Here is a 12163-nt window from a genome sequence, read left to right on the forward strand (position 1 = left end):
ATTAAAAGGATTTGAACTGGCAATACACCCCCATATTTTATGTTAACTCTTCGCCTTCTACCGTCGTCGTAAAAAGCATGTTATAATGCATGTTACTGTTAGTAAGCCCATCACTGCAGAGCCTCAGTGAGCTGTAGTGACGACTGTAGACTTGTTGGTTTTTAACAGACTTCATAAAATATGGACGTAGTCTCAGTGACATCACCCATTACTTCCTAAAGAGGGGCTTTGAAGCCCATTGATGGGGGTCGCCATATTGGAAGGGCTATCTCCACCTAACTTTCAAGCAGTCTAGTGACAGGCAAAGAGTTTGAGTTAAGGCGGGTCTCACTCTCAGCCCATCTGTCTGTCAAATCAGCTGCTTCCCGGGCTTTCCTAGCCTGCCTGAAGTGGACAATTGAGGAGCTTCACTTCTTTGCATGTTGGAGGTTGCCACTTGTTTTGTATTTTTACAATCATAACAACATAAACAAAGGAACAATTTCTGGCATTTTATTCTTCAGACGTCAAAATATTGACTTTCAAAATCATGAATGCAAAATGTTCAAACACAATCCTCATAATGTTTTTATAAAAGTATATAAAAGCCCTGATTTACAAAGGGATCATCTGTACTGTCAAAACCCTTAATACAAACTTAGCCGTTTATGTCACGTAAACCCGTTATGACTGTTGTTGCATTCAATACAAGAAACCGGATGCTTCACTTGGCATTTCAAGGTGAGATACTTTTGCTTGGCAATTTAAAATAATCACTAAAAAACATAGACAGGTAGCTAATAACTTCCAACTACACTGGCAGCATGAAATAACACTGCCTTTAACTGAGAGGTGATTCATTAGTTATTTACTTTCATCTTTTTTCCCTTCTATGATCCTACAACAGGTCTTTGTTGTCTAGCCACACAGCATGTCACTTATTCTCATTTTGCCTTCACCAAATTGAAAATCACAAGTCACATCAACAAATAAATGAGCTCAGCGCAATCGATGTATTTTCACATTATTTGAAATATTGGAAAATGAAGCTCTTACAAACTGTGCCAAAGTACATTTTCATTTCACCAGATGAGGAAAAACATATCCAGTCATTGAGGCGGGTTAAGTTTTAGATGTGGCCTTCTGCTCAAATACAAAGGTCTCCTTGACATTTTCTGCACAGCGTTGGCTGCTCATCCTTGTCGCATTTCTCAGAGCTGCAGGGACGGCGCGACCTGTTGACATTTACAAGCTCATCTGGATGAGAATGATGGCATTCTATAAGGAGTCACACCTACACGTCTCCCACTATAGAGTCCTGTTTCCTCTGCTTTAGTGTCACACACGGACATGTTATTGCTTTAAACAAACATAAGTCAACCTTTACTGGAGAGACCAGGTTACTGCGCTCATCTTTTTCCAGTGTGCGTCAGTAGAATCTTTTGAAAGCTTGGAATGATTGCAGTTGATGTACAGGACAGCCGGTTGGCCTAACAACTGGACTGAATACTTGAGGTTTCATCACCTTATTATCTGGAATGTCACAGCCACTACCAGAGGGACCCGCTTAAACGTCACCAGGTTGAAGTCTGCCCCTGCTATACTGATAAGGCTCTGGAAAGCAGCCAAGACCTGTGCCACGTAATGCAACAGCAGCTGAGTGAAGGCAGGACGGAGGTGAAACGAGGAGAAAGCAATACGCTGCTTCAATAACAGCCAGGCATGATGTAACTGTAAACAGTGTGGTCTGGGTGGTAATGCAAATTAAGTATAACAATATGCATTGAAAAGACAAAACAAACAAAGATGATGCATGATGTAGTAGATGGAAAGCAAAATGCCCATTGATAAAAACACAAAAAAAGGACCGAATTATTTTCTCTGTATGGAGGAGAAAAGACTCCTTCAATTTATTGACAACCACTGACAATCAGAATCAATAGACACGGTTTCAAAAGAACCAATGAGATGCAATGGGGAAACTTAAATATGAATCGTTGTGCGGGTGAAGCCTCTGCATCCCTCAGGTTCCTGGAGATAGTTTAACGTAGCGCTGTGCGGATCAGCTCGTCTTCGTACTTTTGGTCCAGCAGATGTGACATTTAGAAGTCTGGGCCCTGCTTCTTCAGCTTGCTGTAGTCTGTGTTAACTGCGTAAAACTGAGAACACAAACAAATGTAAAGGTCAGGAACAAACACTTTCAATACAATAATGGGAAATGGGGAGTTTTTGTTTTCGGGTACTGTCCTTCAATCTTTTTTTTTTTTTTTTTTAAAAGGCGATTCATTAAAGCTTCTTGTAATAAATTTAGATGCTCTTGGCAATATTACAGATTCTTTAAACTCCCACTATTGCTTTTGAAGTTAATGACTTCATCAGATTTGTTAGTGAAGGTCAGCTTTAACCAGATTATGTCCTTTGATTAATCAGACTAATAGACTAAATCCGTGGCTCAGCACAAACCTGGCAAAATTCCATCGTGAGCCCTGAACCAAACACACCTTCTCTGAACAGCAATTGAAATCAACACAGCATTAATCGTAAGGGTTTCTGAGAGGGGGACTGGGGCACACCTTGTACTGATCAGTGGGGGCCATCTTGTTCCAGGGCTCTGGGTTGTTCTTGCGATCCCAGCTGCAGAGAAGAAAACAGGGTACATGTCATGACAGCTAAATCAACAGAGAGAAACTGTAAGATACATTCCTCTCTTCTAATTAAATGTAGATTCACCCACATACTTGGGATGTTGTGAGGGAGAAGGAATTCAAATTTAAAAAAAAAAAAACACATTTATTGTGTCATAAATGTTCTCCTCACCAGACATCAGGGTTTCTCAGGCCCAGACGTGCAAGGTACATCATGGACATGGCTGCTCCTCCACCGATGAAGAAGAAGAGTGGGATCAGCTGTGACGTCAGACAAGAAGGTTAGACCCTTTATCGACTTAAAAGTCAAGTTGTCACAGGGTTAAGGAGAGAAAACACAGACTACCGACAGCTTTTATATACAGAAACAGTTGCCCTACTAAACTAACTAAGGCTGACACACATTTGCAACTAACAAATGCCCATTAAATGTAACTGTAATGCAGTATCTGACACTTCAACATAACCTCAAGCCAGTTGCCCTTGCGACCTACAGCTGTCATGTGTTGAGACTGGTCAGTTTATACCCATTCTTTGCTTTATTTATATCTTTTTTTCAGTCACAACTTCTTGACCAAGCTAGTCTATTCAAATGGAATTCAAATGTTTTAAGGGACATCGCGTATACTTCGCTAAATATATACTTTTCTTGTACGTAAACATGTCGAGTAGCTATTTGCTACCTAGCCAGCTGACTTGCTAACTAGTAGCATCAAATGCTATTTTCAGCTTCTGGTGACCTGATTTGACTCCTAAGCATCGACTGCCACAAGTCTTTGCACTCGTGTTATACTACATTCAATTAATTTGTAAAAATAAGGAGAAAAATAAACAATGAAGCATCCTTCTTTTTGGACCAAAATGTCTCAAAGTCAGTGCGGTCAAAGTCGCAGTACTAGCTCGCTGATGCTAACTAGTTAAGGGTAAGGTATACAATAACAACTCTTGAAATTAATATTTATTGTAAATAAACGGGCTGTACTCACGGCTGGGTGGCTTCTTAGCTGTTTGCGGACTGTGGCGAGCATTTCTGCTAGTTGTGAAGACGGGATTTATCTCAATTTGTACAGGAATAAACGGATTACCAGCAGTGTTGCCAGAGCGGTGCGCAATTTAATGTGCAGGTCTGAGCGGAAGAAAAGGCCAAGAGGAGAAGTAGGATGCTGCACAGACTGCCTGACCGTCAGCAGCGAAAACACACACGTTTAGTAATTATTATATGACACGTGTGATGTATATATGTGAAACTGCATGTAATAAATGCAGATTTATTTAGTATTGTTTCATTAAAATGTTTTGTGGATTCAACTTTTACAGCATTTTATTCTGGCAAAACAAACTTTTTTTTTTTTTTAAATGTCGCGAAATCATCAGCTTTTATTTATTTTTATTTTATTTGTCAGTTTTATTTCATAAAAAAAAAAACAATAAAGTTAAGAAAAACAAACATAAAATCTCAAATTTTGAATGAAAAGGAGCAGAAAGAAGATTAATCTTATAATATCTGCTTTCCACCCGAAACAAAACCAACCCAAACACCAAGACTGATTTAAGTCACTCACCAAGTCGTCTTACTTTATAATTTAAAATAATAATGTAAGTAAGGTTCAGAAGAGATTATCTTTTTTTTTTTTTAGGTGGTAGTAGGCTATTATCTTTACCTTATGTAACATTAATTGTTCAATTTTAGATGATTATAATGCAGCATTAAGTGAAAAGCACTTATTTGAAGAACATGATGGAGATAATCAGTTTATAGCTCCAGTGCAGTCTCCTTTATCAATGCGAGTTGAACAGTCCTTACAACAATGTAACAGCAGGGGGCGCTGTTTTTTTCACCAGCTAAGAGAGAAGCTACATTTATTTTCAACAGTACCTAAATCAGGGGTGGGCCACATGCAGCCCCCATCAACCCTCAACGTGGCCCTCAGGTCATTTTTTTACATATCAATTAATTGGAAACATTTAGAAAACATGACAAAATCTGCCATGAAATCATGAAAATCAGAAATATGTACATAATAATATTTGACAACTGGTATATGTTAAGATAAATTTGAGACATAATTGACCGTAATTGTTTTTGTATACTACAATTTGGCCCTCTGGCAGTGAGAATTAAATGAATGTGGCCCTTGCTGTGACCAAAGTTGCCCATCCCTGACCTAAATTATAACAATTATAACACCCGTGCTTAAACGGTTATATCTTCGGTACATTCCCACTTTTATATTGGATTAAACACTATTATTTAAGCAGACCACACAGGCTTGGGGCGTAGTGACATCTTTTTTCAATAATTTCGCAAAATCACAGGCAAAATGACTTATGAGTTTAAGTAATGAATGGTTAAACACCTTGGTAATAAACTATTTCATTAAAAACAGGTTGAATAAGTGGGTTGCCTGTGATTATCATTTTCCCTTCTAGCATTAATAAGTGCTGATCAATATAATGTGCCTGTTTGCTATTTTTGAGTCAGAAATCAACCAGAGATGAGAATCTAGACCAACTAAAGATTTCCAATCCATTCAAGTTTTCCTAAAACAAAACAAAAGACACCATGATTTTATAACAATTTCCCTTTTAAGTTATGTTCAGCTAGAAGAAAATAAAGTTGAAACAATTCAATAGTAAGATTGGACATAACACAATAGTTTACATACAACCATTTATATTTTATAACAACATGATGCTTGGCCAAATGTTTGCCAAGAAATTGACTACATGTGTGATTATTGCACATATTCAAGCATCAACTTGTAAACCAAACCTTTTTGGTTGGAAGTTTATGATTGAAATGTAGGAGATTTCTGTTTCAGGCCTTGCTTGTTTCAGTATCTATCCGAGGGGGGGTGAGTTGGTTTCAAAAACAGATACTTGTCTCTTTGTCTTACAGCCCATCATACTTCCTCTGCTGCTGTGCGGCGTCTTGCAGTTAAAAACAAAAAGATGCGAGTGGCTTCTTTACAGTTCATCCAGGACTTGATCCCAAGTTAACTGTGTCTCTTCAACATATCCACTGTACACAACAGAAGCTGTAGTTGAAAATTACAAGAGCTCCCTTAAATACAGTGAAGTTAAAGATCTGACCATAGCAAAAAAAACAAAAAACTCCTAGGCACATACAGGATGCCTGTTCATGATGTCATGTGAAAATAAGATACTGGCTATAGAGTGTTTCTTCTTGTTCTGCAATCTTTCCCTCAGGTGCTCCATATGTTTCAGTGGGTCGTCTTCTTTGGGCCTTTGCCAAATTTAGCATCAAATCCGAGACCTGAAGTGAGAAAACCAAAGACATGTGATTAAACAGTAAGGATTAGCATCAGCAGCTAAACACAAATGATGTTACACTTAGGTTCTCACTATTAGCTTTTACAAATTGAACCTTTAAAATGAGCATTTGAACATCTTATTGAAACATGTCAGTGTTAAATTTAATTACTGACTTACAGCTATTCTCTCAATGCATTATTTACCATACAGTTTACATAGGAAGTCTAAGTGTTCCCCAATTCGGCCTTTTTTTTTTTTTCTTTATAAACCTATACAGTGACCATCTCGGGCAACAACTTACAGATTCAAACATGTTTTTGCAAGCAGTTTACCATTAAAGACGTCGATTTTAAAACAAACCATGCACCAATTAGAAAAATATGGGATCTTTGGAGCTGGGCCAAAAAGACAGTGACACTGAATCCAGAGAGGGCAACAATGTGCTTAATCAGAACAAACTCTCACCGAGAAACACCAGGATGGTGCCAACCCACTGCATTGTGCTCATAACGTTGCCAAACAGAATGACCGAGCCGAGGATGGTGAAGAACTTCCTGGTGGTGGTGACGATGGAGCAGGTCAGAGGCCCAAAGTACACCACCGTCATGAAGATGAAGGTCTGGATATGGAATTAAAAAAAAAAAAAACACACATCAAGGGATGGCGTTTGGATACACACACACACAGTCAAAAGATGCATGACATAAAATAAGTAATTCCAAAGCTTTATATGGCTCATCATCTACGTGCACTCTCATCATCAAGCCCTCTTCTCCAGACACTCACCTGGCCTAAAGCACTGGTTACTCCGAACAGAAGAATGTTGTAGATGATGCTCGGGTTGCGTTCAGTAAAACTAAGGAAGTCCCAAACTTCCCCTGTCCACAACACAGCTGAAAGCAGAAGAACAAAAAGTATTGACGACGAATTTAGTGTCACACATTTGTTCTTGATCATCTTTGGCACGGACGTGTAGGAAACAAATGAAAAGGACAATGTTCACAGCGTGGTCACATAGCACCACCGTGTGGAGTAATGCCGGAACAACATTTAGATTGAAATCTTGGTGTGGGGGCGTCATTAATCCGTGGGAGTGAAGGTACTAGAAAACCTTCCTATCTTGGGAAATAACAGCACTTCAAAGCGATCAAAGGCAGAATTATTGCAAGGGTAGCGAAAGTGTCTTAAAACGGAGGACGTCTGAAGACTTTATAACGCAGCTTAACTTTTAAAACAAATACAGCCTTTTTTTTTGTGATACGCCCTTTTAAAGCAAGAAGCAGATATGCAGCAGAGATGGAAACTTTCTCAGAGATAGAAGACGCTGCCAATTAGTTTGCTATAAGACAGATAACAGGCTCTCAGTTCTCATACTGCTTTTGATTGTATCTTTCAGCCCATTAGTGCCTCACATTAGAAAACACCTCATTAGACTCCATTTGTTTTATGCACCTTAGTCTTTAGAGTATTGTGGCAACAAAAGGTGCAGCATTCCTTATCGATCTATCCTTATCCACTGAATTAATGAGATTTTGCAACTCAGAGAATTGTGCTCACCTTCCAGAAAAAGCCTCTAATGCAGATCATATTTCTTACTTATTGGATCGCCATTACTTCGAGCATCGCAGCAGCTGTTTGTTGTGGTCAAAAGGAACGCAGCACATTACAGAGACAGCTATGACACAACTCAGCTGTAACCATCAATCACCTTCAAAAGATAAACCATCAAGCTGCAGTTTGATCATGTGTTGAGTTTACGAGCAGCTCAAGAAGACAGCATGGTCAAAAAAAAGAGCTTAACCCCCGAATTTAAGATATACTTAGTGTTGCACCGATGCGTCGGTGTTGGCCGATTGCTGCCCTGTTGACAGACATCAGCCTATCAGCAAATAATGTCGCGTGCCCCCGTGTCAGTGGCTGATGTGTATCTGTTGTGTCGCATCAATGTAATGCCTGTTAGTATGCGTAACTGTTGATTCCAGAAGAGGACCTGTTTGACAAACTCTTATTTGTTTTCATGTTAATTGAGAAGGAAACTGTTGGCAGTGATGGAGTCCTACACAATCTCTGGGTAAGATAATATGTAAAACATGTTTCAGGGACTGGCAACAGTTAAGATACATCATCACATCCCTCAAATATAGACGTGAATAATTACCAAAATGGAAAAACAATGTCATCTGCCATTGGCTACACTGTTAAACATCAGTGTGGGTGGATTCTAAAAATCATCTGATCTGGGATTTAGGATAAGGAAACCAAATGAGTGACATTTACAAGTTTAAGCTCAAGCAACAGGCAACAACATGCCAATCAGTGCCAGGTTCTGCACAGTAACACTACATCAGTTTGATGAAAATATAACTTAAAAGTGCATGATGCCACAAAAGTTCACTGATTTACCTGTAAATCTTTTAAAGTGGGATTATTAAGGGAAAGCTTGACAACAGAACACTCAGCGCACCAGTCTTTCTGTATCATTCTGTGATATTTTGGCAGTACTGAACCACATCAAGGTGATTCTTCTCATTAGTTTCTCCTCTCTGACAGCAGGGAGCCAATCAGGGAACAGCCTTGGTGCAGGCACACGTTCAGTGAGACGGGAGTTTGGCAGAGAGCACAGCCGACTCACCTAGTCCCAGCACCAGAGTAGACCACAAGTTGATGTTGAGCATCATGTGGTTGGCACTCGTCTGGAAGCGGGCCCTCATGTGGTCCTGCGCCACGCCAGTGAGGCCGTCCAATGTCAGCGAGACGAGCTATGACGCAGCAGCACAAGACGCAAAACAACGAAAGAGAAGTGTCACATTAATTTACAACGCATGATAATAAATGTGCTATGAAATGGATGGGACACAAAGGCGCATGAACTCACCAACAGAATCTCTCCAAACCCAAACACATGGTCGTCTGCAACCGCTGAGCTCTTGTTTGGTTTGTAGAGAAACAGAGCAACACCGCTCACAATGAGCAGCACACACAGGTACTTAGCCAGAGGATACTTCTTCCTCAGTATTGTCACACCAAGGATCATCACTGCAACAGCACAACAACAGCATGACGGATGGTTTGTAGCCATGGATATCACAGGGACATCTCTACAGTTTGCATTAATCCTACCTTGGACACAGTGTCAGGTCTACCAACCCTGTGAGGGGCAAATATGGATGGAGTGTGTTTGAGTGTCAGAATGTGAACTAGAGATAACCGAGAAGTAAGAGTGGGGATATAACATTCAACGTCCAAACACAACATACTGTAGCCTGAGGAATATACTGTATATTTGGAGAAGAAAAAAAAAAGTGTACTCAGTGTACTCCTTGAACAGCTTAAACAGTTTCACTTGAACCTGTACTCTATTCACAGCACATTACACTATGACACCTGCAAGGTTCTGGGTCCGTCAATATTGACACAGATTAGCGTGAAGTGAAGTTTAGACTAAAAGGAGGGCGGTGAAATGACTGCACATTTTTTCAATGACAAAATCTACACAACTTTGATAAGTCCATTTAAGAATCTTTTGATTGATTTTTAATTGCTCTTATTCTTTCTTTGATTTTATGCATTTTCCTTGTTGATCTTTGGTGTTTGCATTTTGTTCTTGCCTTATTGTTTGAATTGTAAACACCACTCTCTCTGTTTGGCTTGACTGTTGATGTTTGTTGTGTTATTTTCCTGAGTTCCTGACTCTGCCTTGTCTTTCAAAGCACTTTATAAACACCTGTTTTTTTAAACGTGCAATAAGAAATACAATTATGATCATTATTAATGTGTTTCATTAGAGATGATACAACAACAAATAAGCAATTTTGTTATGTAAAGAACACGAGATGTATGAATGAACTGTACCTGATCATGAGTTGGGTGTTTTAACTAACTCTCTGTTTTGTTCAAAGATTTTGTAGAATCCAGAACAGAGAAACATATATATATATATATATATATAAAGGCCTTGTAATCACATGTTACTAATACCAGCTAGTTTTCTATAAGTAGTAGTTTAGGCAGGTAAATAGTAACGTCATCAGATGTACCTGGTATGGGTTTGCAGGACTTCCCCAATACCTAAAAATATTTAAAAAAAACATAGCTTTAGGATACTATAGCACAATGTATTATTAGTGCAAAAAAACAACACAAACAAATTGTGGTAAGTTTTTGAAATTGGCAGATTCACCTGTGTGGGGTAGTTGACATACAGAAGGGCAGAGTTACTAGAGACCATGGCTCCAAGATAAGACAGGGAACACACTCCATAGAGCCAGCTCTTAGTGGTGTCCGGTTTGGAGCCCTCAAAAAACTGGATCACTGATGATGAAGAGGAATATTTTATTTTATGTTTTTAAAAAACACACACAACTTGGTCGCTTGTAATGCAAATATTATAGTCAGGTTCACAAGTTAAAATTAAAAAAAAGGAGTGAATTTCTCATTCATGACAATCCAAAAGAGATTTCTTTGGAATGTCACAACTTCCTTAACATATATCCAGGACATACTTACAGAATTTAGCAAACAGAGCGCTGATAACACACTGGATGAGGACTAACGTCCGGGCGAATCGGAACTTCTCCTTATTGTCGCCCTGACCGTAATCCCCTCTGGTGCTGGAAAGGCCAAAATGAATATCTCTGTGTTAGATGCAGGTGTCACTTTCAGTACAATGGGTGTGAAACTGAAGTATCCTTCAGGGTAGAAACACGGGTTTGAAAGTGGAGTGCTTTCACAGTTCTCCAAACTATAAAAAAAGGCTTCTCACACAGGAGAGGCCGTAATGCATTACATTACAACAGACTGGGTGGGGTGTTAGTGGTGACATTTTGTTTGGGGATCAAGAATTTCTAGCAGCTGTGTTGCTTGCTGTTGTCAATGGGCAGCAAGAAACTAGTGTCAGCATTGATGTTTATTCATTTATTTATTTATTTGCTAGGGACAGTGCATATTCATGTAACAATCACAGCTGTAAAAAATGCCAGATTATAGCAGAAGTGCTAGTTTCCATCTGTTGTCCCTAGGCAGGTAAGAGAAAGACAAATTACAAATAAAATACAAAAAGGACACACAAGTGACACAAGACAATAATAGAGGTGTTAACAATTCAGGTTTGAGGGGGGGGAAAAACAATATTAGAAAAGGTATCACCAGATGAAATGATCATTTTGAAATGTGATATGATCCCTGCTTTTACTCGTGGCACAAGCAACACCCTTACCAACTGTGTGGTGCCTGAGTATCTGATCTGCAATAAAAAGGCTTTTAAAGTAGCTTGTTAGATTGACTTTCACTTGGAAGAATGAAAGACAAGTATTGTACTGCAGGCTGATGAGAAAAGCATTACCACATCTAAAACCCCGTGCCAACTCTTCGACTTTTGTTAATGTGAACGCCAAAATCAGACAAGTGTGAGTAAGCACAGTCCTGTACTTTGCATTCAGGACACCATACAATTTGTGGCAGATTTGAGTTTGGAAACACAACGAAAGAGGAGGAGGGGGAGGGGAGGGGGGGTGTAAAGACGTGAACAGAAACAGGTTGAAAGTGGTCACTTACATGGTCTCTTGTAATATCCCGTAGTAAAAGTAACAGACGAAGACTCCGAGGAAGCAGACGGCGAACCGTACCCGCATGTTGTCCCACAGCGAGGCGGACTTCCCCCCGGCTCCTTTTCCCGCAGCCATGCTGTCGTCCAGCAGCCCGGCGGGGATAGAAACTGACACCGCTGCGCTCCCTGAGCCCCGCAGACCGACGTCCCGCTCCACTATAGCCGACGTGACGAGCCCGGAAATGGTGCTCGCGTTTTCTTTACAGTCTTTTGTGGGTTGCACCCCGTTGTTTTATTTGAGGTCTCGGTGGTAAATCAAGTTCAATATCGTCAAAAACGTGTCGTGCACATGCACAGTGTGTCTCAAAAGCTCGCTAGTGGTTCCTCGGATTGGTGAAGCTGCAGACAGACAGCAGGTTATCAGGCTATTTGATCATTGCGTCTTATTCTAATGTATCTTTTTTTCCTCTACTACTACTACTACTACTACTTCCACTCAAAAACTTTACAGTCATATAAATCCCATTTTCAGCTGGGATATTGGAAAACACACTGTCAATGTGGTTCCATTGAGAAATTAAAGCCTATATTTAGTTGCAGAAAAGCATTGGCGTCAGGAAAATCGTTTTGAGAAAGGACCATATTGATGTCACCAGTCTAGCCTGATGAATTTAGTTTAATTAAATATGTCACATTTTTTGCAAAAAAAAAAACAACA

The 12163-nt window shown here is 39.7% G+C and overlaps 2 protein-coding genes across 2 annotated transcripts; both read right to left on the reverse strand.

Moving 5' to 3' along the window:
* Positions 1-1851: 1851 nt before the first annotated feature.
* On the reverse strand, positions 1852-3770 carry ndufa4a (NDUFA4 mitochondrial complex associated a). The gene is made up of 4 exons (XM_061026257.1): positions 3611-3770; positions 2797-2885; positions 2553-2613; positions 1852-2138 (listed from the first exon to the last, which is right to left on the reverse strand). The coding sequence occupies exons 1-4, from the start codon at positions 3650-3652 to the stop codon at positions 2082-2084; spliced, it is 249 nt and encodes an 82-aa protein (XP_060882240.1). The 5' UTR covers positions 3653-3770; the 3' UTR covers positions 1852-2081.
* A 1511-nt stretch (positions 3771-5281) lies between these two features.
* On the reverse strand, positions 5282-11724 carry slc35b1 (solute carrier family 35 member B1). Its single transcript, XM_061065629.1, has 9 exons — positions 11454-11724; positions 10407-10510; positions 10081-10211; positions 9938-9968; positions 8776-8936; positions 8533-8659; positions 6687-6793; positions 6366-6519; positions 5282-5901 (listed from the first exon to the last, which is right to left on the reverse strand). The coding sequence occupies exons 1-9, from the start codon at positions 11579-11581 to the stop codon at positions 5849-5851; spliced, it is 996 nt and encodes a 331-aa protein (XP_060921612.1). The 5' UTR covers positions 11582-11724; the 3' UTR covers positions 5282-5848.
* Between the last annotated feature and the right edge of the window lie 439 nt (positions 11725-12163).

The sequence above is a fragment of the Labrus mixtus genome, chromosome 20 (assembly GCF_963584025.1).
Source record: "Labrus mixtus chromosome 20, fLabMix1.1, whole genome shotgun sequence".
NCBI classification, from domain to species: Eukaryota; Metazoa; Chordata; class Actinopteri; order Labriformes; family Labridae; genus Labrus; species Labrus mixtus.

Excerpts from the sequence above, each read along its gene's own strand:
- slc35b1 (XM_061065629.1), bottom strand. The coding sequence starts at position 11,581 with ATGGCTGCGGGAAAAGGAGCCGGGGGGAAGTCCGCCTCGCTGTGGGAC. Across the intron at positions 10,212-10,406 it reads CGCTCTGTTTGCTAAATTCT|TGATCCAGTTTTTTGAGGGC; the intron begins GTAAGTATGTCC and ends CTTCATCATCAG. Across the intron at positions 6,520-6,686 it reads TAACCAGTGCTTTAGGCCAG|ACCTTCATCTTCATGACGGT; the intron begins GTGAGTGTCTGG and ends TTCCATATCCAG.
- ndufa4a (XM_061026257.1), bottom strand. The coding sequence starts at position 3,652 with ATGCTCGCCACAGTCCGCAAACAGCTAAGAAGCCACCCAGCC. Across the intron at positions 2,886-3,610 it reads AGCTAAGAAGCCACCCAGCC|CTGATCCCACTCTTCTTCTT; the intron begins GTGAGTACAGCC and ends CTGACGTCACAG. Across the intron at positions 2,139-2,552 it reads CCCCCACTGATCAGTACAAG|TTTTACGCAGTTAACACAGA; the intron begins GTGTGCCCCAGT and ends TTGTGTTCTCAG.